This window comes from Plecotus auritus (genome assembly GCF_963455305.1).
Source record: "Plecotus auritus genome assembly, chromosome: 12".
NCBI lineage: Eukaryota > Metazoa > Chordata > Mammalia > Chiroptera > Vespertilionidae > Plecotus > Plecotus auritus.
The window spans coordinates 5,103,174-5,125,470 of record NC_137778.1 but is presented as its reverse complement, the minus strand read 5'-3'; the positions used below and the strand labels follow the sequence as shown (position 1 = coordinate 5,125,470).

At 50.8% G+C, this 22,297-nt stretch overlaps 2 protein-coding genes across 5 annotated transcripts in view; both read right to left on the bottom strand.

Annotated features, from left to right (window-relative positions):
• Window positions 1–1,249: 1,249 nt before the first annotated feature.
• On the bottom strand, window positions 1,250–15,751 carry BCL9 (BCL9 transcription coactivator). 2 transcript variants are annotated; one of them, XM_080648720.1, is made up of 7 exons: window positions 15,624–15,751; window positions 14,463–14,779; window positions 13,127–13,316; window positions 11,729–11,828; window positions 6,509–8,747; window positions 4,812–5,072; window positions 1,250–3,569 (listed from the first exon to the last, which is right to left on the bottom strand). In XM_080648720.1, the coding sequence occupies exons 1-7, from the start codon at window positions 15,674–15,676 to the stop codon at window positions 2,452–2,454; spliced, it is 4,278 nt and encodes a 1,425-aa protein (XP_080504846.1). In that variant the 5' UTR covers window positions 15,677–15,751; the 3' UTR covers window positions 1,250–2,451. The 2 variants fall into 2 exon arrangements, with proteins under 2 accessions (XP_080504846.1, XP_080504847.1); XM_080648721.1 differs by having other exon boundaries at window positions 1,256–3,533.
• Window positions 15,663–22,297, bottom strand: part of LOC308237726 (uncharacterized protein) — a gene marked incomplete at its 3' end in the record, with an annotated part of 80,256 nt that continues 73,621 nt past the window's right edge. For all 3 annotated transcript variants that reach the window (XM_080648722.1, XM_080648724.1, XM_080648723.1), the window contains exons 3-4: window positions 20,161–20,250; window positions 15,663–15,935 (exon numbers count right to left, since the gene is read on the bottom strand). In XM_080648722.1, coding sequence (XP_080504848.1) covers window positions 15,663–15,923 — 261 coding nt within the window. In that variant the 5' untranslated portion in view covers window positions 15,924–15,935; window positions 20,161–20,250. The remainder of the gene's footprint in view (window positions 15,936–20,160; window positions 20,251–22,297) is intronic.

Sequence of the window (22,297 nt, the reverse complement as noted above, 5' to 3'; positions counted from 1 at the left end):
AGGGGACGGTGCAGTCTGAGCAGGTGGCAGAGGACACACTGGGCAGGTGGTGAGGCAGGAGACAGAGGACCAGGACCCGCGGAATGTGCACACCTGGGGTTTTCAGGTATCGTAAGAGTATTTTTCCTAACAAGATCCAGGGACATTTCAAAACTGTTTTAAATGACTATACCTTTGGCCTTAATTACTTCACACCATTGAATTCGCTCTAAAACAATTTCTAGTAAAGACCACTAATAGCTTCTAAAAGGAGCCCAGCAGGGGTGGCTCAGCAGTTGAGCATTGACCTATGAACCAGGAGGTCATAGTTTGATTTCCGGTAGGGTATGTGCCCGGGTTGTGGGCTCAATCCCCAGTAGAGGGGGTAGCATGCAGAAGGTGGCCTATCAATGATTCTCTCTCATCATTGATTTTTTTAAAACATATTTTTACTAGAGGCCCGGTGCACGAAATTCGTACACTCAGGAAGGTCCTTCAGCCTGGCCTGTGCCCTCTTGCAGTCCTAAGCCAGCAGCTGGACATCCTAAGCACCGCCGCAGAGGTGGGAGAGGCTCCCGCCATCGCTGCTGCGCTCGCCAGCCATGAGCCTGGCTTCTGGCTGCGCGGCGCTCCCCCTGTGGGAGTGCACTGACCACCAGGGGGCAGCTCCTGTGCTGAGCGTCTGCCCGCTGGTGGTCAGTGCATGTCAGCAACCGGTCATTCCGTCGTTTGGTCGTCTTGCATATTAGCCTTTTATTATACAGGATTGATTTCAGAGAGGAAAGTAGAGGGAGAAACATCAATGATGAGAGAGAATCACTCATCGGCCGCCTCCTGCACACCCTCCACCAGGGATCGAGCCCGCAACCCGGGCATGTGCCCCTGACCAGAATCGAACCCGGGGCCCTTCAGTCTGTAGGCCGACACTCTATCCATCGAGCCAAACCAGCCAAGGCTCATCATTGTTTCTCTCTCTTCCCCTCGCCCTTCCTCTCTGAAATCAATAAAAAATTATTTTAAAAAAATAGCCTCTAGAGTCTAGGGAACATTCAGTAGGGGGACCAGGGCCACTCCTCTGCCTTCAGCCAGGATTTCATGACGGAGCTGGGAACAGAACAAGATAATCTACAAGATACTCAGTAGCAAGGACTCTGCTTCTGCTGTGAAGGCACTTTATGTATCTCCCCTAACTGCACCCCATCAGTCACCTCCAATCCACAGGCGCTATGCTTCTGAGCACGTGGCAACAGGAATCCAAACAAAGGCAGTTCACTTTTGTAAGAAACAATATATTTATTTTCTGACACCACAGCTCTGGTGAGTGGTTTTGTACCAAATTTAATGGAGGTTACACAGAACGTTTTACGCATGGGAGCGGGGAGGGGAGGAACCACAAAATTAAAAACAAAATCCCGGGTAGCTTTTAGCATCTGTCCCACTCCCACATTAATAAAATTCACTTGGGAATTCCTAATAAAAGGAGAACAAAAAACAAGGTATACTGGGGAAGAAAAGACGAAGGGAAAGAAGACCCTGGAGTTCCCGAAGACAGGCCTCCCTCCCTGCCACTTCCCGCAGCCAGGACGCCACCGGCTTGAAGGCGAGTCTGTCAGGTTACTTCCCCAAAATAACACCGTGTATTGCAGCTGCCAAAGGGGAAAGAGAAAAGGGAAGCAGGGGCCGCCCATGGGGACACGAGGGGAGAAAACGCTTAACCAAGGAGGTGGGAAGGAAAGGGGAGGGAAAACGAGAGAAATGACGGTGGGTTTGCCGACGGGGAGACAGTGCTGAAGACTCATGAACTGAAAAACAAAATGTCCTAAATGTCATGATTTTTAAAAAGAAAGAATTTCCCCATCCCCCCACCCCTTGCTGAACTTAGTTCCTTTTTTTGTGCTTTTCATTAATACTCTGCTCTGAGGTCGTAGTTTGGTTTTTCTGTACACTGGAGTTGAAAATAGTCCGAAGGTCTGAAGATGGATTCTCCACCTAAAGTAAACAGCCCAGCATCCTGTTCTCCTCGCGTCCCAAAGACTTTCGTCTCTGCTAAAATCCCTTTTACAATATAGTACAGTACACGCAAAAATAAAGCCCAAAGCAAAAAACCAACCAGAAAAGAATCCTGGGAGAAGCCAGTCCAAAGGACGTAAACATACAGAGAACGGTGCAACACGTGACCGATGGCAATTCTAAAGCACGGCTACAGATTCCCAAAGGAGGTGCCATCATGGGATACCCAAGTCCACAAAAATAATTTTTAAAAAATAAATCTTAAAAAACACACACCTGTTGATTAAATGAATCATTTGTTTTCAGGTAAATCCATACATTCTCGAGTTCCCCCCTCCCCCAAAGCAGCCCTCGGGTCTCTGTCCTCCTATTGCATGACTGACAGTCTCCTGGGGCCCCCTAAGCAGCCCTCAGGACTGAAATCTCATCTGGACGAGGATCGGCACATCCAATCGTAGCAGCTTAAAACATCATGTTTCCTGGGTTGCCAGGTCCTTGACCAAATCCACCCATGCCCACGTCAGCGGCCATGCCCCGGGGCCGCATCTGTGGGGGGACCATGATGTTCTGTTGGGGTCCCATCATGCCCTGCATGGACATCATCATGCCCGGAGAGCCCACAGGCCCAGGGTGGGGATAGAGCCCGGCAGGTCCCCGGTCCTTGCCAGGAATCATGCCCACGGCAGCAGCGGGATTGCTCATCAGGGTGGGCTGGCCGGGCATTGCAGATTGTGCTGGTGACATCATCCGATGGTGCGGTCCCATCATGCCTTGCTGGAGAAAGGCTGGTGGTCTCATTGGGTTGTGGCCTGGCATGGATGGAGCTGTGCCAAGAGGTATGTCTGGAGTTCCCACAGGCCCGGGACCTCCCATGCCAGGTAATGCCAGTCCCATCCTGGGGGCTTGCTCGCCCATCATCCCCTGCATGTGCGAGAAGCCAGGCCCAGGCCCCTGGGGCTGTTTGCGGCCTGGGACTTCCCCGCGAGGGAAATACTGCAGCGTCTGGCTTGGCTTCTCCGATGGAATAATTCGAGACAGATCGAACTCGGGGATCCCCGTGGCTCCAGGTCGGATGACCTCCTGCAGGTCTGGGTCTGTAAACACTGAAGGCATGCTATTCCCCAGGACAGCGAAAGAGTCAGGACCCCCCGGGCCTCCAGGCTTACAAAGTGCTGCATCTGCTGAACTCGGGGGCAGGTTGCTGGGGCGGCCCAGGGGGCCTTCTCCTGGGAAACCCATGCCTCCTGGGAAGCTGCCCTGCCCCCCGCTGGGGCCGTTGTGGGGGAAAGGAACCTGCTGTGGAGGAGACTGTACTGGAGGGAAGCCCTGGGGAAAGCCCATTCGTCCTTGAGGTACCATCGGGGGCTCCTGGGACCCGTGCCCCATGATAGGATTGTGTGACATCAAGCCTGGCCCCATTGGGACCCCGTGAGGAGGTATGTTGGGTCCCATGGCATTCGGAGAGGGCATCTGATTGGAGTGAGACAGCGGCTGGGTCATTCCCATTGGGCTGAGGGTTGGCATCGGGACCACGGGATTTGGACCTGAAATTCGAGGATTCTGTGTATTAATGCCCATTCCTAGAAAAATAAAGATATAAAAGATATCAACTTAACTGAAAGCAACTTACTATAATCAAATTTACAAAAAAATTATTGTGCGCCAAATGTGCATGGTACCTTACTAGGAAAACACACAACACACAAGGCCTGCCCTCAGTGAGACTGTAATACATTTGGGGGCACACAAGCCTACAGCTCTACAAGACAATAGGTTATTGTCCTACACTGTATGACAGAGGTGTATGTGGAAGACAGCTAGGAAGAAAGTCTCTGTGTGAAAAGTTACAAATTAGTATGCAAATGAGTATATAGTCTTCTTCACTGGAGACGGTTAATACAGAAGCAAACAATTTGTCTAAATGACTTAAGCACAGTGCTTTTTTGAGAAGGATGATTAAGTAGCCCTACAGGTCCAAGAATCAGAAATAACAAGGACAGCTTCATCAATTGACACTGGGCATTATCATTTTACACTGCTGTACAGAGGGAGCATTTCACACTCGGGTTATACAAAATATTAGAGAAATGGTAACTTTCAATGAAGAAGGAAAGCAGGCAGGTTCTACGAGTCTCTGGGGCAGCATTTCAGTAGCTGGTCTCTCTATGGAATCTCCACTGAGTGTGTAAGGACGATGCTTGTCCGGTCTGCACAGCATGTTCACCCTGATTAATCAGGACTGCTGATAAACAGAGAGCACTCCTAGCAATCAGAACGGCTGAGAAGTCAGTGTCTCTGCTGCCCAACCTCACACCCCAGATTATGTCCCTTAGTGTCGTGCGATGGGGCAGAGAGAGGAGTGGGAGAGTGCAGGAGGAGGGGAGGAATTTCCTCTCTAGCCCTCAAGTGCTTCTCTAGGAAACGGGCTTCCCACTGTCTGAAATCGTATGGCTGCTTGTGGTTTGAGGCTGCCCTTGCAGGAAACACTCGAGAACTAGACACTCTAACCAGGATGTAAAGAAGAAACTGCTTTCAGTGCGGCCTCAGGAGGGCCACACCTGCCCCAATCCAGGCAACAGAAGCCCCAGAGCTTCTATCAGGGCTGTAAGAAAACCTGCTCTCTCATAAGCACACGCCGAGTCCTCTGATAAAGCTGTTACTGTTGTCTTCCTCTAGGCAAGACACTCTAAGTCACTGAATCTTAGATGGTGTTATTCCCACTTGCTGAACCTCCATCTATCGAGGTCTGTATTATCAAGAAAACATGCGAGAAGTTTCTCTTCTCTGGCACCAGCTCTACATCCCGTCTCCCTGGTTCTTACCTGGCATGTTATTCATGGATGGCAAGTTGGGAGAACGAGCGGGAGGGGAGTCGTCGTCCGAGCTGGCCACGGTCTTGATGGCATCGTGGTATAACGGGGTGGAGCTGGGCATTGCAAACTTGGACATTCGAGACATCATGATGGACAGCGGGTTCTGGGACAGGGTCGGCTCTGGGGGCATGGTGTACGGTGTGCTGGCAGGGAGGCTTCCCGGCAGAGTCACAGAGGCAGACTGGCTGGCTGTGGGCGGCGGGGGGCCACCTAGGAGAGGACAGCAGAAGGAAACAAAAATGGGCAGGGAATCAGATCCTCCTGATGGCGAGGGGGCCTCTGTGAACGAGCAAGGCCAGGGATGAGGCCGAGGAACTGGACAGTGTTATTAGACCCAGGGCACAAATCATCCATCTTCCGGTCAAGCGCCGTGTGTGGACAGAGGGAGATGGCAGCACGAGGAGAAGGTGACAGGTCCGCAGAGGGAAGACAAACACAGCAAGAGCGCGTTAGGAATACTGGTGCGAGCCTGGGAACGACGGTTCACAGACCACGACTGCGCTAAAGTAACGTGAAGTGAGTGCATTGGTCCCCTGCCTGCTGCAATTTAGGATTCAGCTCAGGGATTAGTATGTGTGAGGCCACACTAGCGCTCTGACCCCAGGTTCTAACCCATCACCCTACACATGCTCTTGTTTTTATGTTTTTTTTTCCTATTGATTTCAAAGAGAGGGAGAGGGAGAGAGGGAGAGAGGGAGAGAGATAGAAATAGAAATATCAATGATGACAGAGAATCATCTATTGCCTGCCTCCTGCACATCCCCTACCGGGGATTGAGCCTGCAACCCGGGCATGTGCCCAGACTGGGAACTGAACTGTGACCTCCTGGTTCATGGGTCGATGCTCAACCACCGAGCCACACAGGCTGGGCCCTACACACGCTCTTGATTAATTTCCACAAGTCTGAACTAAAAGGGTCTCAGGGGGCTGTTCCACTGCACGGCTTTTGCGAACTGCTACCCAACAGAGAGAAACACTTTGCCTTATAGGATAAATCTTGTCTTATTTTGATTCTAATCTTTCTCAAGTGGAGACAGCTCGGACCTGGTATTTACACCTCCGTGCTTATCTTCCGCGACCACCTCTGGTCTCGTTCACAAACCACCATCATCATGAGAGCCTCTCCTGGGAGGAAAATACCAATGAACTGCAGCTGATCGTGAGAACAGCAGTCTACCAAGGAGCTCGTGGTAATGGCCTGTGTCGGCACGCATGTGCGAGAACCCTGCGGTCTCCGCAGCCTCTCCTCTCGGCCTGGGATTAGACGCAGAATCTCTCGACGCGAGGGCAGCCCCTGGAAGTGGGGAGGTCTAGCGTTTGAAGCCACATTTACCCAGCGCTGACATTTTACTTTGCCAATGTAAACTATTCTGTGAAATGACAGACTTCCCCCTTTCCCTTCCCCTTTTACCTATCTGACAGGTACCGTAGGCGCTAAAGGCCTGTGTCCTCTCCCAGGATCTGACACTCGTGCAGGACCCCAGGGAGGTACTGGTCATGCACTTTGCCAACAAAGATGTCCGCTGGCAAAGGCCGCCTCCTCCGGCTGCATAATCAAGTCAGGACAGCAGTTTTCTTACAGTAAACAAGACTGGCGTTAGCCGTCTCCAGCTACAAGGTGACTGCAAGGACGAGAGCACACTGACCTGACTCCACACTTCCCAGCAAGGCCGGGGAGGCCATGGTGAGGGGCGCTTTATGGTTTGGAGGGATCCCGGGACTCTGGAGGGGAGGTTTTGGAGAGGAGGTCCATCCGGGTGACGGGGCAGGAAGTGATGGAGACTTGAGGTGAACAGGCGAAGCAGCAGCAGACCCCAAGACAGGGGGGGACTTAATGGAAGCAGCAGCAGCTGGGCCCGCCAGCATGCCTGCCAGCTGCGATGGAGTCTGGGGGGACTTGAGATTCCCGGAGGGCGAGCCCAGCATCGGTGACTGGACTTGGCGCATCGTGGGAGACTTCAGAGGGTTAATGCCTGGGGAATGCACCTGGCCGCCTGCCACAGAGATATCCAAGGGCTTCCGCCCCAGGCCACGCTGGACCGGAGGAGCCGTGCTGAGGCTCGGGGGGTTGCTGGAAGGGTTGAGAGGTAGTGGTGGCATGTGACTGAGCCGGCTGTTAGTCCTTTGGTCGGGCCCGATTGGTTCTCGGAGATTCCGCAAGCCACTGCTGCTGCCCGGACCCTGAGACATGGGGAGGAACGGCCTGGGGCCCATGCCGTACTCTTGCTGAGGGTGCTCCCCGAACGGCAGGGGCACCATCTTCTGCTGAGCGGGCAGCAGGTCTGCACCCCCGGGGCGCAGTTTCATCATCTCCTCGGGGCCCGCCCCAGCCTCTCTCAGCTTCTGAGGTATCATCTGAGAGTTGGATCCCATGCTGACGTTTAGACTGACATCTCCCTTCATCCCACCAGGAACCATCCCAAACTCCAGTTCCCGACCAGGGCCCATCTGTGGGGGCATGCCTTTTGGAAAGTCCCCCCTGGAGGGACTCAGAGGGCCCTCCACTGGGATTCGAGGGAAAATGGGATTGTTCCCTGATTCCATGTGTCGCTGGGAGCCGGGGATCATCCTGTTCATGTCCAGGCTGGGCCTGATGCCATCCATGCTCATCCCTGGAGGGAGGCCCAGCTGCTTCTCGGCCAGCTGCTGCTGAAACATCTCTTCAGACAAGCCTTGGGGGTTCGGGAAGCGCTCCCCTCGGCCGGGGCCACTGAAGATGCCCTGGCCAGGCGGGAAGTTCCGACCGTCTGGGATTTTTGGCACATCATCTGGCCAACTGACTCCAGAAAGACCTGGCCTCGACGCTGGGTTGGGGACACTGGACGCCTCCATTTCAGAGTTTATCATCCCTGCGAAGCCCGGGAGGCGCATCTGGCTCCCTGGCATATTGGGGTGGGGAGCCATGCCCCTCGGGGGCAGAGAATGCGGCATGTTGATCCCATCAGCAAACGGCTCTGCACCCCCAGGTCCCCAGCCTTCACCGGGGGCCATCTGGTATGGAGGGGGTGGCCCCCGGACCACCCCCCGAGGCCCGTGCGGATGGACCATCATGTCCTGGAGGGAGCACTGCTGCACCACCACCTGCTCCTGCTTCCTCCTCTTCTCTTCATAGAACTCCTGCTGCAGCTTCAGCCAGGCGATCTGCTCAGGGGTCATGTGATCCAGGTGGTCGGGGCCCATGGGCCCAGGCTGAGCGTTCATGGGCGGTGGAACCATTTCATCTGGAGAGAAGGGCACATCTCTATGTCCCTGGGGGCCAAATGGAGCTCCCATATCTGTCCGGGGCCCAGGTCCCTTACCTAGGCTTTGGGACTGAGCCATCATGGCCTGGATCGGCCCTTCCGGTTTTTTCTGAGGCCCATCTAATACCCCAGGATTCTGCTGGGGTCCCCCACTTTGTCCTGTGAATTCCTTCTCGTCGGGGAAAAGCATTCGCTGGATATCTCGGAGCGTCTGTAAGGAGCGCTCCCGGTGCTCCAGCTGCTCCTGAGACAGGCCATCGGGGTTCTCGCCCAGGGCGGGGGGCTCTGCACTGGGCAGTGGAGGCGGCGGCGGGGCTTTGGGATCTGTTGAGGAGCTACTGCTCCCCTGCGAGACGGGGGTCCCCGCTCGGTTGTTGGGTGTCAAGCTGGGCCCAGTACCATCTGGGGGCAGTGGAGTGGAGCTGGCAGGACTGCCCACAGAAGGAAGCAGTTTGTTTTCTGCCCCAGGACTGTCCCGGTCCAGGGGACGCAGGGGCGCCGCAGGCTTGGGTGCTGGTGCCGAAATGGGTGGAGTTGGCTGCAGCCGGGCATTCTGGGAAGAATTCTGGTCCTGGTTGGCCGGAGCCGGGGGCTGTTGTGGGAGAGGTTTCAGATCGTTCCGAAGGGCAGATATCTGTGTGTTCTGCACAGAAACGAGATTTAAAAAAACCATTGGTAAATTAAACAAAAGGGCAGCTAAAAGGGCATGATACATTCTAAAGGACTCAGTCACACAAATCTGCAGCGACACTTGCTGTGGGAATTGCTCATGTACAACCCCACTCTGGAGATGGAGACATTCTGATTTTTCTTCCCCTTTACTGTCAATTGGCTTCCTCTTCCCCTCACTGAAGATTAGGTTTCAGTAACTTTCTCAGCCTGCCAGGGAGAGCCACTGCCAAAGTGAATACATTTGAGTATCTATTTCGAGGAACAGGTTTGAGATCACATGTCTACTATGTGTTTCTGATTCAGGGCAAGATTAGTTCCTTGGTATGTGGGAGGCTGTACGTAACACCTTTTTATTTTCCCCGAAAGTACAACTGTGTATGCAGACGTCTCACTGTCAATCAAAAGGCCTGATGTTTTCAACTGAGAGAGAAAGTGCTGTCCCAGCTCCGCCCCCAGCCAGAGGCTGCAGGCAGGCCACCTCCTTCCAGCGTCTCCTCTCCTCGCCCTGCGTTTCCATGCAGCCTGACATCTCTGGTTTCTGTCTTCAGGCTGTGATCACTGATTTCGTATTTGATAAGAATTGGTACATTAATGACAGTAAGATAATCTGGAGGCAGGAAGCGCCTGTGGAGAAATCTGAGGCTACCTGCTCGTGGTGTCTCTTGATCTGCTCTTTCCAATAGAAAGGAGACGGTCCTTTTCACAGGCTGGATGACCCCCTTATTATTATTAAGGACCAATGCTACACCGGGTCCCGGGTAAAAGCACATTTGCTCACAGCAGGTGACATGGATGCTGTCAGTGTTGGGAAGAAGGACATACAAGTTCTGGGCCTAACCCTTGGCAGCGCTGAAGGAACTAAAGAACAGCAGGGCCCAGCCACAAACCCCGCCTCGGGGATCTTTCCCCAGCCTCCAGGGCGCCACACGGTCCCTTTTTGATTCCTTTGCTCCTACCTGTTCACTTAATTGTTTGTATTTCCAAACCCTTAAGACCCTTACGTGGCTTCCTCTCTGGAATGTTTACCTGTGTGCAAATTTGTACATAAATCATTATGTGTCTCTGCATGGGGACAGTCTGCGTTGCATAAACACAAAGACACACCTTAGAGTGGTCACATTCCGTGACTGTGTGCACAGAGGTTTCACCTGCAGGTGTCCATGCACCTCCGTCTGCAGAGACTGGTGTGGGCAGGACACGAGCCTGTAGCACCCTGAGCCTGTAGGACGCTGTGCGGTCAAAGTGGCTTCCACACCCTGACTCCCTGAGTGGAGTGTGGAGGTCGCTTTCACTTCCTTCCAGTGCCATGTTAAGTTTGGTTTTGTCAACCAGGTTTTGTCTGTTTGTGGAAGGTGGGCACTGACTTCACATAAGGTGACCATGACAGAAGAAATAACGTCGGTACCATCCTTTTTATTTGAGACTTGGAGCAAAGGTGATTTAATTGTTCCCAATTCCCTGGCTAACTCCTTTTCCGATTGCATTTTAGCATCAGAGAAGGTGGAGGTGAAAACTGTATGCGATCTGTCATTAAGTAAAAAAAAAATGTTGCTTTGAGTTGCATTGTACCCTGTGCATTCTAGGACAGGGGTCGGCAAACTCATTAGCCAACACAGCCAAATATCAACAGTACGACGATTGAAATTTCCTTTGAGAGCCAAATTTTTTAAACTTAAACTTCTTCTAATGCCACTTCTTCAAAATAGACTCGCCCAGGCCGTGGTATTTTGTGGAAGAGCCACACTCAAGGGGCCAAAGAGCCGCATGTGGCTCGAGAACCACAGGTTGCCGACCACGGTTCTAGGACAATATAAAATTTAAACATATACATATTTAAGTATAAATTAAAAAATACATATACAGATAGACCCCCCCCCCACACACACCCACATTTTAAATGTCAGATCTCTCTGCCCTCTGCCCTGAAGGAGTGGAGACGCGTAGGAGCAGGAAATCCCTTTCCCAAGTAGAGCAAAGCCCAGGCTATGCCAACAGAGGGGGACTTGCTGATATGCCATCTACTTTACCTTAAATTGTCACTTCAGTCCTGCTGCCTTTTAACTTGTCTCACGGTCGAGACCGATCCCAGTACTAGGTGTTACGCTTCCCGAAAGCAGAGACTGTCTTGAACTTCCTAGTGTCCCCACAGCATCAGTGCGCAGTGGCGATGCCAGACACAAGAAGTATCTTTTGGTTCTGTTTGGAGGACTGCCTGTATCAAAGCCACCATCGCATGCTTTTCCAGCATTTTCTATTAGGTGCTTATGTTCCAGACAGGAAGCAGACTAGAATTTATTATAATTTTGGAAATATCAAGCAATTAAAAGCATTCAATGGTCCGCTTTTTTAAAAATGTTTTTACTGATTTTAGAGAGGAAGGGAGGAAAGATAGAAACATCAATGATGAGAGAGAAGCATTGACTGGCTGCCTCCCGCACGGCCCACAATGGGGACCGAGCCCACAACCCGGACATGTGCCCTGACCAGGAATCGAGCACGCGACCCTTCAGCCCACAGGCCAACGCTCAGCCACTAAGCCGGCTAGGGCTCAATGGTCTTCTTTGAAATAATTAAGAACCATTTGAAAGTCACAGAGACTCTCTGATTTGTCTAAGACTTCATGGTTTACTGGCGTGTACTCCACTATTGTAGTTTTAGTTGTTGCTTTTTTTCTGCTCTTCAACTCACTCAAGAGTGTTTATTTTTTTAAAACCTGCTCTATACACAGGGTCTGAGTTCACGTAGTCCCAGAGATGGTTACATAAAGGAAATCCTAAGAGATCTACATAACTCCTGTTTTATTTTTCACCTTTTCCCTCCTAGTAACTCATCAATGGGGTTGAATGCCCAGAACGCAGCTTACGACCCTTGCCCTATTGAAGACAGTCACCATCTCCCACCTCTGGTCACTGCAGAACCTTTAACCCTCATTCCAATTCCCAGCCCACATACCAGAGGGGCTGTGCTTCGGTCGGCCTTGCTGTTGGAGATGTTCTGGATGTGGAAAGAGACGATTGTTTCGACCTGGCCCTTCAGCACTGCTTCTGCGGCTCTGCGGGGACAGAGAGGCACACACGGGGACTGGTTTCTATTTCGCTGACTGAGAGCCCAAAGCACCTCCACCCAGACTGGACTCGTCAGAGGGAGGAGGGGAGTACGGCGAACCACTAGAAATGCCGAGTGATACGAACTCAACAGAAACAGGTTTTCAGTATGTCTATCATTTACCGCCAAACTTCTGAAATTAAAAGACAGCCATTAACAAATCCCAAAAGAGGCATTAAAAACAAACCACCAAGATTTTCTCCCTCAAACCAATACATGGTGGTGGGTATTTTCTAGAGAATCCTAGTTCAAAACCCCAGCCTCAGACGGTGAGCATGGAACCTCACACCTTCCCATCAACGAAGGCTGTCAAGATTCACTTTGTATCTAATTGAAAAATCTCAAGTGAAAAAAAGTCAGAAAACTATGTAGGATATAGTCACATTAAAATATATGTATATTGATTTCAGAGAGGAAGGGAGAGAGAAATATCAATGATGAGAGAGAATCATTGATCGGCTGCCTCCTGCACGCCCCCTACTGGAGATTGAGCCCATAACCGGGCATGTTCCCTGACAGGGAATCTACTGAGCCCACCAGCCAGGCCACATTTTTATAAGTAACTAGAAACCCATTGATCCCCCATCCACCAGAAGCACATGACCGAAATGTTCAGAGTAGTTATCTTGGTGAATTCCAGAGATTTTTTTTCTTTTTAAATTATTTGTATTTTCTAATTATTCTAAAACAGACATGTAATATTTATGTCATTTTAAAAAGAATACTAAGTTGCAGAAAAGTATTTGACACAATCAATCCTTTTTGTGTTTATAAGGTCTATAATGCCTGTTTGCATAAGCACAACGTATTTTTGGAAGGAAAACCAAGGAAGTATCATGGCTGCCTCTGGGGAGTGGGAATGGGGAGGTTATTTATTTATTTATATTTTTAATATATATAATTTATTGATTTCAGAAAGAGAGATGGAGAGATAGAAATACCAATGTTGAGAGAGAATCACTGATCAGCTGCCTCCTGCACCCCGCTCCTTCCCCACTGGGTATCGAGCCCACAACCCTGGCATGTGCCCCGACCGGGAATCAAACCATGACCTCTTGGTTAACAGGTCGACGCTCAACCACTGAGCTACGTCAACCAGGCGAGGTTTTATATTTTACTTTACCTCCTTCTATACTGTTAACTTTAATAATAACACAAATGAGGGAGGAGAGGAATTTTCAATGGGAATAAGAACGTAGGTGTCCAGACACATAAGCCAACAGCAACACACAGCCACCAACTTACTTATTGGCCATCTCAGTAGAAAACACATACACCACTTTGGCTGGAGTCTTCTGAGCAGCTGTGGGCTCTGGGGCAGTAGTCTGGCCATGGGAGGGGGGAGAAGACCTGGGGGCCGTAGCATTTGACGGGGTCATCGAGTGTGGTGTGTGCTGGGAGTCCTGGGCCTTTATGTGGTCAGCAGAATTACATTCTAAAAGAATGAAGACCTCACGTCACAGAACGAATAAACTTCTCTTCTGCCAGCACACACAGCCTCACAACACAAACCCACCCTGACAATTTCCAGGAGGAAGTACCTTGCTAAGAGGAATCCTCTGCTACTCATAAAAACTGAACTATGCTTTTCCCTAAACGATGCCTTGTAAAGCACTCCTCCCCACCTCCTTCTCGCCCCCATTCCTCAGATATTAGCATAATGTCCCCCTTCCTGGAGACCTTTCTGGAACCACTTGGCCTGGACACCCTGGTAGTTGAACCCAGAGCCCCAACTTCTCTTATTTCAGCAGTTCGAATTGTACAAATTTTACCGTAATTGCTTAATGGCCTGCTGTCTGGGTGCGCTCAAATCCTGGAGGACAGAATTGTATCTGTCTTCCCGGCTATGGCAGCCCACACCCAGCACAGCGCTCCCACAGACACCTGAGGGGGAACGGGGGGTGGCTCCCAGGCTCTCCTGCTAATTTGGGCTGGGGAATCACACTCCCACTTCCTGGGCACTGACCATGTGTGCTGGCCTGCAGTTAAGATTTCTGGTTTCATACCAGGAGGAAAAGGCCTAAACCCACGGCCGCTGTCCCACACTCTTCCTGGCTCACTCCATTTCCATGGCCACCAAGTCTCTCTACCACATTGGCATCGGCTGTGACAAACCCGGACTAGTGCAAGGGATCCCCTTGAGCCCACAGCTCTGACAAAGTAGCAACCGCACAGCACAAAACCCAAGTTATGGAAGATTAATCTGACGGAGAAGAGGAGAGGCCAGAAAAATTGCTCCAGTGGGGGCTGCTCCCACAGACAAACCAGAGCGGCTGGCTTCGATACTGAAGTACAAACAGCACAGAGGCCAGACATCCATCAGAGCATGTTAGGGCTGTGGATCAGGTGACCATAACCCCAGCACCTGCATCCGCGAGAGCAAGAACTCCTCAGCAAGGTGGCTCCAAACTATTCTTTAGCATCAGAAAAGGAGAAGAAACAGTTCTACCTTAAAGGCAAACTCCTGATGGGACACCTGCTCTCCCCACTTGGCTATGGGCTCCTGACAGTTGCCAATGCCAGAGGCCTTCCCTCCGAAATACCTACTTCCCTCTGAGTCTCAGAGATCTTATAGACATACCTTTCAGGTCAGGGTCATCGTTTGGAGTCCCAGGATCTCTCTGATCAAAGGAGTCGGCGGAAATACTTCGCTCCCTTTTCCCCTTGCCCTTGGCACCATTTCCAGCCCCATTCTTCAGCCCCATGCTCCCACCTGGGCCAGGGAGCGCTTTAGGGGTATGGCCCGCACTCTTGGAGTCACAGGGGGATGGCTGGGAGTGGCTGGCTGAGCCCCCCTGTTTACCCTGGTTGGAGAATTTGGAATCCAGCTGGGGGTTTCCAGATGGGGACATCACTGTGGGGGGACGGACCATCACCTCCTGCTTAGACTTAGGGCTACTGAAAGAGACAAACAACAGAGGGCCATCAGACACTGGGAGCAGCCGGCTGGCACACTCAGGGAGAGGCAGTCCCTAGCTTGGGTTAGGGAGACCTGGAGGCCTCAGTCACCACCCCTTTCACCTCAGCCCCTTGCGGCTCCCCTCCACCCCCTCCCAGCTCGGAGAGGAGGCTCACACCAGGCCTGCCAGGTCTCGGGAACCCTAGAGCCACATGGGGACCCATCTCTAGGGCTTCTGTCAATAAAGCACAACGGTTTCTATGTACACAGAAGTGACTCTTACTCTGAGACTAGCGCAGAGTAAACAAACAGGTCTCAGAGATCACACTGCCACCCCACCCCCGCTGACGGCCTGGGACAGCTGTAACGGGAGCCCAGTTTCTCTGCTGGAGAACACGAGGTCCCGAGAGCAAGGAGATCCCCATGACTGGCAGGTTAGAAAACCCCTCCAGGGTCCAATCCCCACCCCAAGCAGCATCACACTGGAGCAGATACACTAGCCACTGCCCGTGGGGACCAGGAAGATTCTAGTAAAACATCAACTTCAGTACATGGGCCAGAGGAAAGAGCTCCTCAGTCCAGGGGCTGCTGTCTCAGTTCTGGACTGGAGGCGCCTCCGCTTCCAGGCCTCAGTTTAGCACGTGGGACTGGGTGGTGCTGGAGGCCCTTTCGTTCGTGCGCTGGTGAGGAGGCGAGGTAAGGAGGACCGGCAGGGGATGATGGACACAGGGTAACCAAGGAAAACTGACATAAACGCTGCCGTTCACTCTTCTATTACTATTTCCTCATCTACGGCCTCTTCCTTTCCTCACTGGTCTCACGGGCCGGGGGCAGCCGCCTCACCTCTGTGCGTTTCCTGATGGGGAGCTCCTCACTTTGGGGTTACTGGAATGCATTGATTGAAATCCTGAGCTTGCAGTCACAGGCAGGACGGGCTCCCCGAGTTCCTCTCGGGCTGCAGCAGGAACAGCTGCGCAGGGCAATGGCGGTGGCCCGCTGCGTGCAGGGGGCGCCCCTCAGCGCTGGCCACCTCTGTGCCTTTTTCCTCTTTGTTTTCCTCCGCTGTGGAAGTGGGTCCTTTCCCCTTGCAGCTCCAGCATCCTCTGGGTGTGTGCCTCCTGCCGCCAAAGGAAAATCTCGCATCTCCAGGGCACACTGCGGGAAAGGACACCCAAAAAGAGTTGGGAGCAAAACCAGGGACATAAAACACCCTTAGAACAGGATCAAGGTTAACACAGCAGCCAACTCAGCGACGTAGCAGCTAGCTCATTCCTCAGCTTCCGTCAGGGTCAAAGGAAAGGGTGAAATTCATATTCTGGCCCAAAGGCCCGGTGCTAAGCAGCCGAAGAGTGACTAAGACTTTCTGCCAAGCAGCCGAGCCTTCCACCCAATCACCATGTCCCGGGCAGATTCAAGAAAAATACTTTTATCTTGAGCCACATATTTTCCCTTACATTTCTCTACTTCTAAATATAAAACCCTCCGAAACTTGAGGTTTTCTTTTAGAAAAACAATGCTTTGGCAACCACTGGGTCCTCCAAATCCATAGCAACTATCTGGCGTTTCACCTCTGGTGACAAGCAATGGCACCAAAATGCAACAAACCCGCCCGACTTCAAACCACGAAGCAAATGAATCTACGCGCACACGCTCAGGGCCGCGGCTGGGAGGCAGTTCGGGAGGCACTTCTGAAACCAACGCCTGACCAATTGCAAACACCATCAGTTCTCCCCGTTCCCAGGGTCTTCCTATCCAGTTATGTCAAGTGGGCGCCTGTCCTCACTGCTTAGCGGCAGGGACTGCAGGCGTGGGTAAGCGTGGGAATGATCCGGGGTGTGACGGTAAAACAACATCTTTGAAGGCCAAGGGTTTTTTAAGCCAATTTGCAAGGCTAATGTGAAGCATAAAGGTCAAGAAAATATGCCCAAACCTAGCCAGAGAACAAATGAGAAAGCCCTTCAGTTAGGAAAAGTAGGGTGTCTGTGCAACCACTGCTGCTTCGCCTCCCTCCCCACTTTCTGATATGTCACCGATGGGGGAGGCGACAGAAGGAGGACATTATGAGACACAGGTTCGTGGCTCAGGAACCCAAGGGAGTTAGCAGCAGCTCAGGTGTTACAGCCTCGTGCACTGTGGGGACTCGGGAAGGGACTGAAACTGGGAGTTAGTGATGCTCCAGTTTGGGCGCTGAGAATGATCGCTGTCAAGTGGGAAATGTCTACTTTGTCGTTTAGAATGTGCAAGAGTCCCAGCTATTGTACCCGCGACACCGAAAGGAACTTATGGAAGTTCTGAGGCCCACGATTACATTCTTTGCTTTTTACATGAAGTCAGGAAGAAGAACTAGAATAAAATGCTATGGAATATTTCTGTGTCAACCTTAGGGGAAAGCAGCTCCAAAACATGTTGGTCTTCATTATAGGTAAAGTTGTATTTTTATCCCACACCACCTTCAGCTTTTTCTTTTTCCCCGTTTAGACTATAAAATTGATTGTGGTTGTCAAGTTTGACATACACAGTCGTAAACCATTTTGTAACTTCTCACTAAACATCAGGAGTCACTGGTAAAACAGAAGCAGCGAATGCATCGTGCATGGAGAAAGCCATCAGGAAACATTTAGGAAAAGAAAAGCTGTTACCACCTATACAGTCCCTTCCTGTGATTTCTCCTGCTGCCTTCTGTCTGCACCACGAATCCCAGCCCTCAATCAGTCCTACTGAACAGTCTTATGTGTATATTGCCTCCCCCTTACACACCATGTTCTTTGAAGACAAGAACCTTGCTTTAAAGCCCTGTTGGTTTATATACTTCTCTGTATACAGGGTGGCTGAACCCTCGGTGACTTATTCGCGACAGAAACACCTGGCATCTGTGTTGTCATCTTCCCCCAAAGGACCTCAAAACATATTCCAGATACCAAGTCACCGCAATATGTCAAGCATTTCTGACGAGCTGCTAGCAAAGATTATTTCTAATGATACTGTGAACATAGAACACTATTATTTTCAAAGTGCTTCTCCATACAGCTTCTCATTCTCACAATTTAGTCCAACCTGGTCAACAGGCATTTTACAGACGAATGGACAGAGCACACGGGTGTGAACGGCTTCTCGGTCGCCAGCAGGTGCTTGCTGATCGAGCTCTTTGCTCTAAGTCACCTCCTTGCCATTACTTTATGGCTGGGCGGACAGCACAGAGGCTGAAACAAGCAGGTGGGGTCACCCAGCCGGGGAAATCCCAGGTGTTTGCACCCCTAATCCAGGGGGGCGGGCGGAAATAAGTCACCCAGCTCCAGCCTTCCTGACACTTCCACCACTGAGCAGAATCCGCCAAGCATCTTGTCATATGGCTCCGAAGAATAAAACTAGGCTCTTCAGCTCCTACGTTTGCACTTTGCACGTTATACTCAACTGTTTACTTCTAAGGACTGGAAAAGATCTTCTACAGAGTGGCTAAGTATAGCCAGAGAGAGAGTGTTTCCCCCAAAACACATCTCCTAACTCCTTAGATCTATATATACAATGTTTCCCTCTCTTCTTCTTATATAACACTTAAAACATTTACTATGTGTCAGTCACTCTTCTAAGCACTGTCACTCATTCACAACCACCCCAGAAGGCAGGGACCACTGCTCCCCTCCTTAGAGATGGGGACACTGAGGCTCTGAAATGTTGAGGGAGTTGCCCCCGGAAGTTGGGTCATAGCCTAATAAGAGGCAGAGCTGGCGTTCAGCCAGCCACCATGGAATGCCTGTCAAAGCAGGGACTTGGGGGACAAGGCGAGCTGGTCCACATAAAGCGCTGAGCGGCACAACACAGCATCGGTTAGCCCGCTGTGTGCAGGGGGCGCCCCTCAGCGCTGGGGACGACCTCCTAGGACGACCCCCATTCTCTAGAAAGCTCACTTGCTTAACATCACTCCCTACCTTCTCCATCCCCAGCCCCAGCTCTCACTTTCCTCCCTCCCTCCCCCTTCTAGTGCACGGTCTTGCCCAGGACTTCATAGGGAGAAGAGAGGTCTCCAGGCAGGAAGTCCTCACCACCTTATCTCCAACCTGTTTACTTCACCACCCGCTCCCTCTTTCTTCTCTATTACTGAAACAAAGGAGTCCCCTCTTCCCCAAACGTCACCCCCCCACAGGCGGCCTGCCCCCCCACCTCCCCCTCTCAGTTTACTGAGTGCTCTCACTCTCTCCTCTGGCCATGACCTCTATCTCCCACATCTCCTGAATATTTCCCATCAGCGCTCAGACATGTTATAGCCTCTTCCAGATTAAAAATAATAATAAAGCAAAACAAAACCCAGCCCTAGCATCCTCTTCTCCTTCAGAGCCAAGGTGCTCCAGAGAGCCGACAGGACACAGCTTTCACTTACTCCCTTACCTGCCATTCACCCTTTAACCATTTTAAACCAACTTCTACCCACAGGTCACAGAAACCACTATTTTTGCTAAGGTCACCACGGGCCACTTTTCTAACCTCATCTTCCTCCATCTTGGAACCTGCCAGTTGATCACTTCCTTCCTGAAGCTCTCTCCTCAGCACTGTCCACGCACACCTGCTCTCCAGCCTCCCGAAGGCCGGGCCACTGCGATGCCTGTTTCACAGACCAGGAGACTCTCTTCGTTTCCAGAACACCACATTCCTTAGCTTTCCTCCCACCACCCCAGCCCTCCAATCGCTGATCCCTCCCCCCAATCTCTACAATTTAGAGTTCCTCGGACTCTAACATGGGTCCTTTTCTCATTCTCTCCATGCCAACCACCCCATTTTACTTCTCCATCTGCAGACTTACAGACACAACTGCCAACCTGACACCACCTCAATGCCTCACACCTAACAAGATCAAAGAATTCTTCTTCTCTCTATCCCGTCTCCCAAAAACATTTCCCTTCAGTCTTCCACATTTTACTAAATGGCACCTTCATCCATCCAGCGCATGCCCGTAATTTGGGAGTCATTCCTGACACCTTTCTCCCTTACTCCAACCCAAACCTAAGTCTGAATACTTTTGCCGAATGACTGAGTCTCAGCCTGTGTTTCTTCTTCAGAGAGGAAGGACACCTGAATGCCACTAATCTCCACGATGTCCTCCATTTCCCACTTTTTATCGCATCTTGTTTCACCTTCACAACACTTTCCGTGTTTTGTAACGACGTGCTCATCGGTGCAACATTCATCTCTCTCACCAGGCTCCGTGAAGGCAGGGACCAAGACTGGTATGTTCATCCCTATATTCCGAGCATTCACCATAGTGTCCGGCACATGGCATTTGCTCGGAAAATAGCTGTTGAATAAAATGGGAGCCGCACCCCCCCCCCCACCCCCACTGTCTAAGCCAGGCGCGCTTTCTGGAGGCATCGTCCACCAGGCTACTCACCCAACCCCCAGGGTCACGATTCTGCAGAGCTCATCCTGGAAGTGAGAAGTCAGCGGAGCCCAGGAGCCCCTGGCTCAGAGGTGACCTCACCTGGACAAGGAAAAGGTAAAGAACAACTCCTAAGTGGATTTTTTAAATCAACAATATGACTTTGTTCCTGAATATCTTAAGAGAAGGACAGGTTTCCTATTTATTCCAGAATATTAGTTTAAGAAGAAGTTGTCATCTCCCATGTGAACAGAGTGAGTACGAAGGGTATCCTGTCTAATCAGTAGATATTTCCAAGCCTGTGACTCTCCCTCCTTCCCAACTGCACATTTTATTCCCAGAGACTGGAGAAATACTAAGGACAAGTTAAACTGATTGCTCTTCTTTTTAAATTTCTGGGAGCTTAGTAGGAAAAAAACACACCATTTCTGCTTCTGCACATTCCTTATTAGTACAGAGAACCGAAAGCTGACTGTAAAGGTGAGAGAGACAAAATTCAAGATATGCTCTTGAATTCACAAAGTGAATACCATTCACCGCTCCTCCCTACTCCCAGCTGTAACTCCACTGGGCAAGCACTCAGCAAGGAAATACATTTCCAGACGCTTTGGGGGGGAGGGGGCTGAATGCGGACCACATGACTCCCTCTGACTGAGTGCCTACTGTGTGCACAGTGTCATACTGAATTGAGCTGGTAAATCCATAGAACACGGAGGCTCTCGTCAAGAGGAACAATGTCCAACAAGCGTCCTTACAAATCAGAAGTGTAACAATAAGCCCCCTTAGCCCACAATGTATAGTTTTCAAGCTACAAGGAAGAACTAAGTTCCAGAGTGTCCTAAGGCCAAATTATTTAGGAAACTTTAAAAGAGACCCTACAGGTTGCCACAAGTCATAAGTAAATTCACAAATTAACCGGACTCAGGCCAGAATCACGGCTAAGATTCCAGTTTCAACTTTTCCCATGATCCTTTCCCACTTTTCTGCTCTAAGAAGTCAAATTTATTACAACTATGTCCTGTTTAACAAACTTTTCTAGGCTATGATCATTGCTCCATAAAAGGCATAGTATCAAACTTAGAATGCAGGACTAACAGGCCTCGCTCCTTAACTTCTGGCACGCCAACTGCTAAAAGGCTTCTTCTCAGAAACAGTACACAATCGGAAGAACCAAGCTTTCCAGCGTGTGGCAAAAAGAAAACTATACTATGGGCATGTACAGAAAACCTTGGTGCAAACAAAATACTAACGTTTGTCCTCAAACTCACAGGGGGGAAAACGTACATCTATCGTCCTTGAAGCTAACAAACTTTAAGCAAGCAAATAAAAATGTGTATCAAGCTAAAGCGTTTTGACAAAATTTAAGCATTCAAAATGAAATTTCAGCCCTGGCCAGTGTTGCTAAATGGTTAGAGTGTCAGCCCAAGTACCAAAGGGTCTTGGATTTGATTCTCGGTCAAGGGCACGGTCAAGGGCACATACCTAGGTTGTGGGCAGGCTCCCCGCCCCCAGTAGGGGCATGTGTGGGAGGCAACCAGTCAATGTGTCTCTCTCACATGGACATTTCTTTTTCTTCCTCTCTCTCTTTCTTTCTTGCTTGATCACTTTCGCTCTCCCTCTCTTTCTCTTCCCCTCCCTCCACTCTCTCTAAAAAGCAATGGAAATATCCTCAGGTGAGGATGAACAAAAAATAAAAATGATAATAAAAATAAATAAATGAATAACTTTCATCTACCATTGTTTAGAATAACAGCTACCCAAGGTAACATTTCAGCACAAATGTTCCTATTTTCCTTGAAATTTTCTTTGATTCCCCACTCCCCCAGGCACGTCCTCCGTGGCCCACAGTGTAATGCTCACACACTGTCACACACTGATAAACGGTGTCCCTGCCATGTGCAGGCAGGGAGCCCCAGAAAGGGGGTTCATCCTCAGCCCCCAGCACCCAGCAGAAACTCAACCAATGCGGGTGGAGCCCTAATGAGCTTGGGGCTTTGCAGTGCTCCCCGGCCTCAGAGTCACACCAACCAGTGGCAACAGGACAAACACCTGCTTTAACTCCCCTGCCCCCTCGCCCCCCTCCGATGAGGCGCATTGCTGCAGCAGTCCCTGCTCACAGAGAAGTATGAGGTCACTGCACCGGCAGTTC

Coding starts and splice junctions, on each gene's coding strand:
- BCL9 (XM_080648720.1), bottom strand. CDS start 15,676: ATGCATTCCAGTAACCCCAAAGTGAGGAGCTCCCCATCAGGAAACGCA. Junction 14,780..15,623: donor CCATCAGGAAACGCACAGAG/GTGAGGCGGCTG, acceptor TGTCTCTTTCAG/TAGCCCTAAGTCTAAGCAGG. Junction 8,748..11,728: donor ACCGAAGCACAGCCCCTCTG/GTATGTGGGCTG, acceptor GTTTCTGTGCAG/AACACACAGATATCTGCCCT.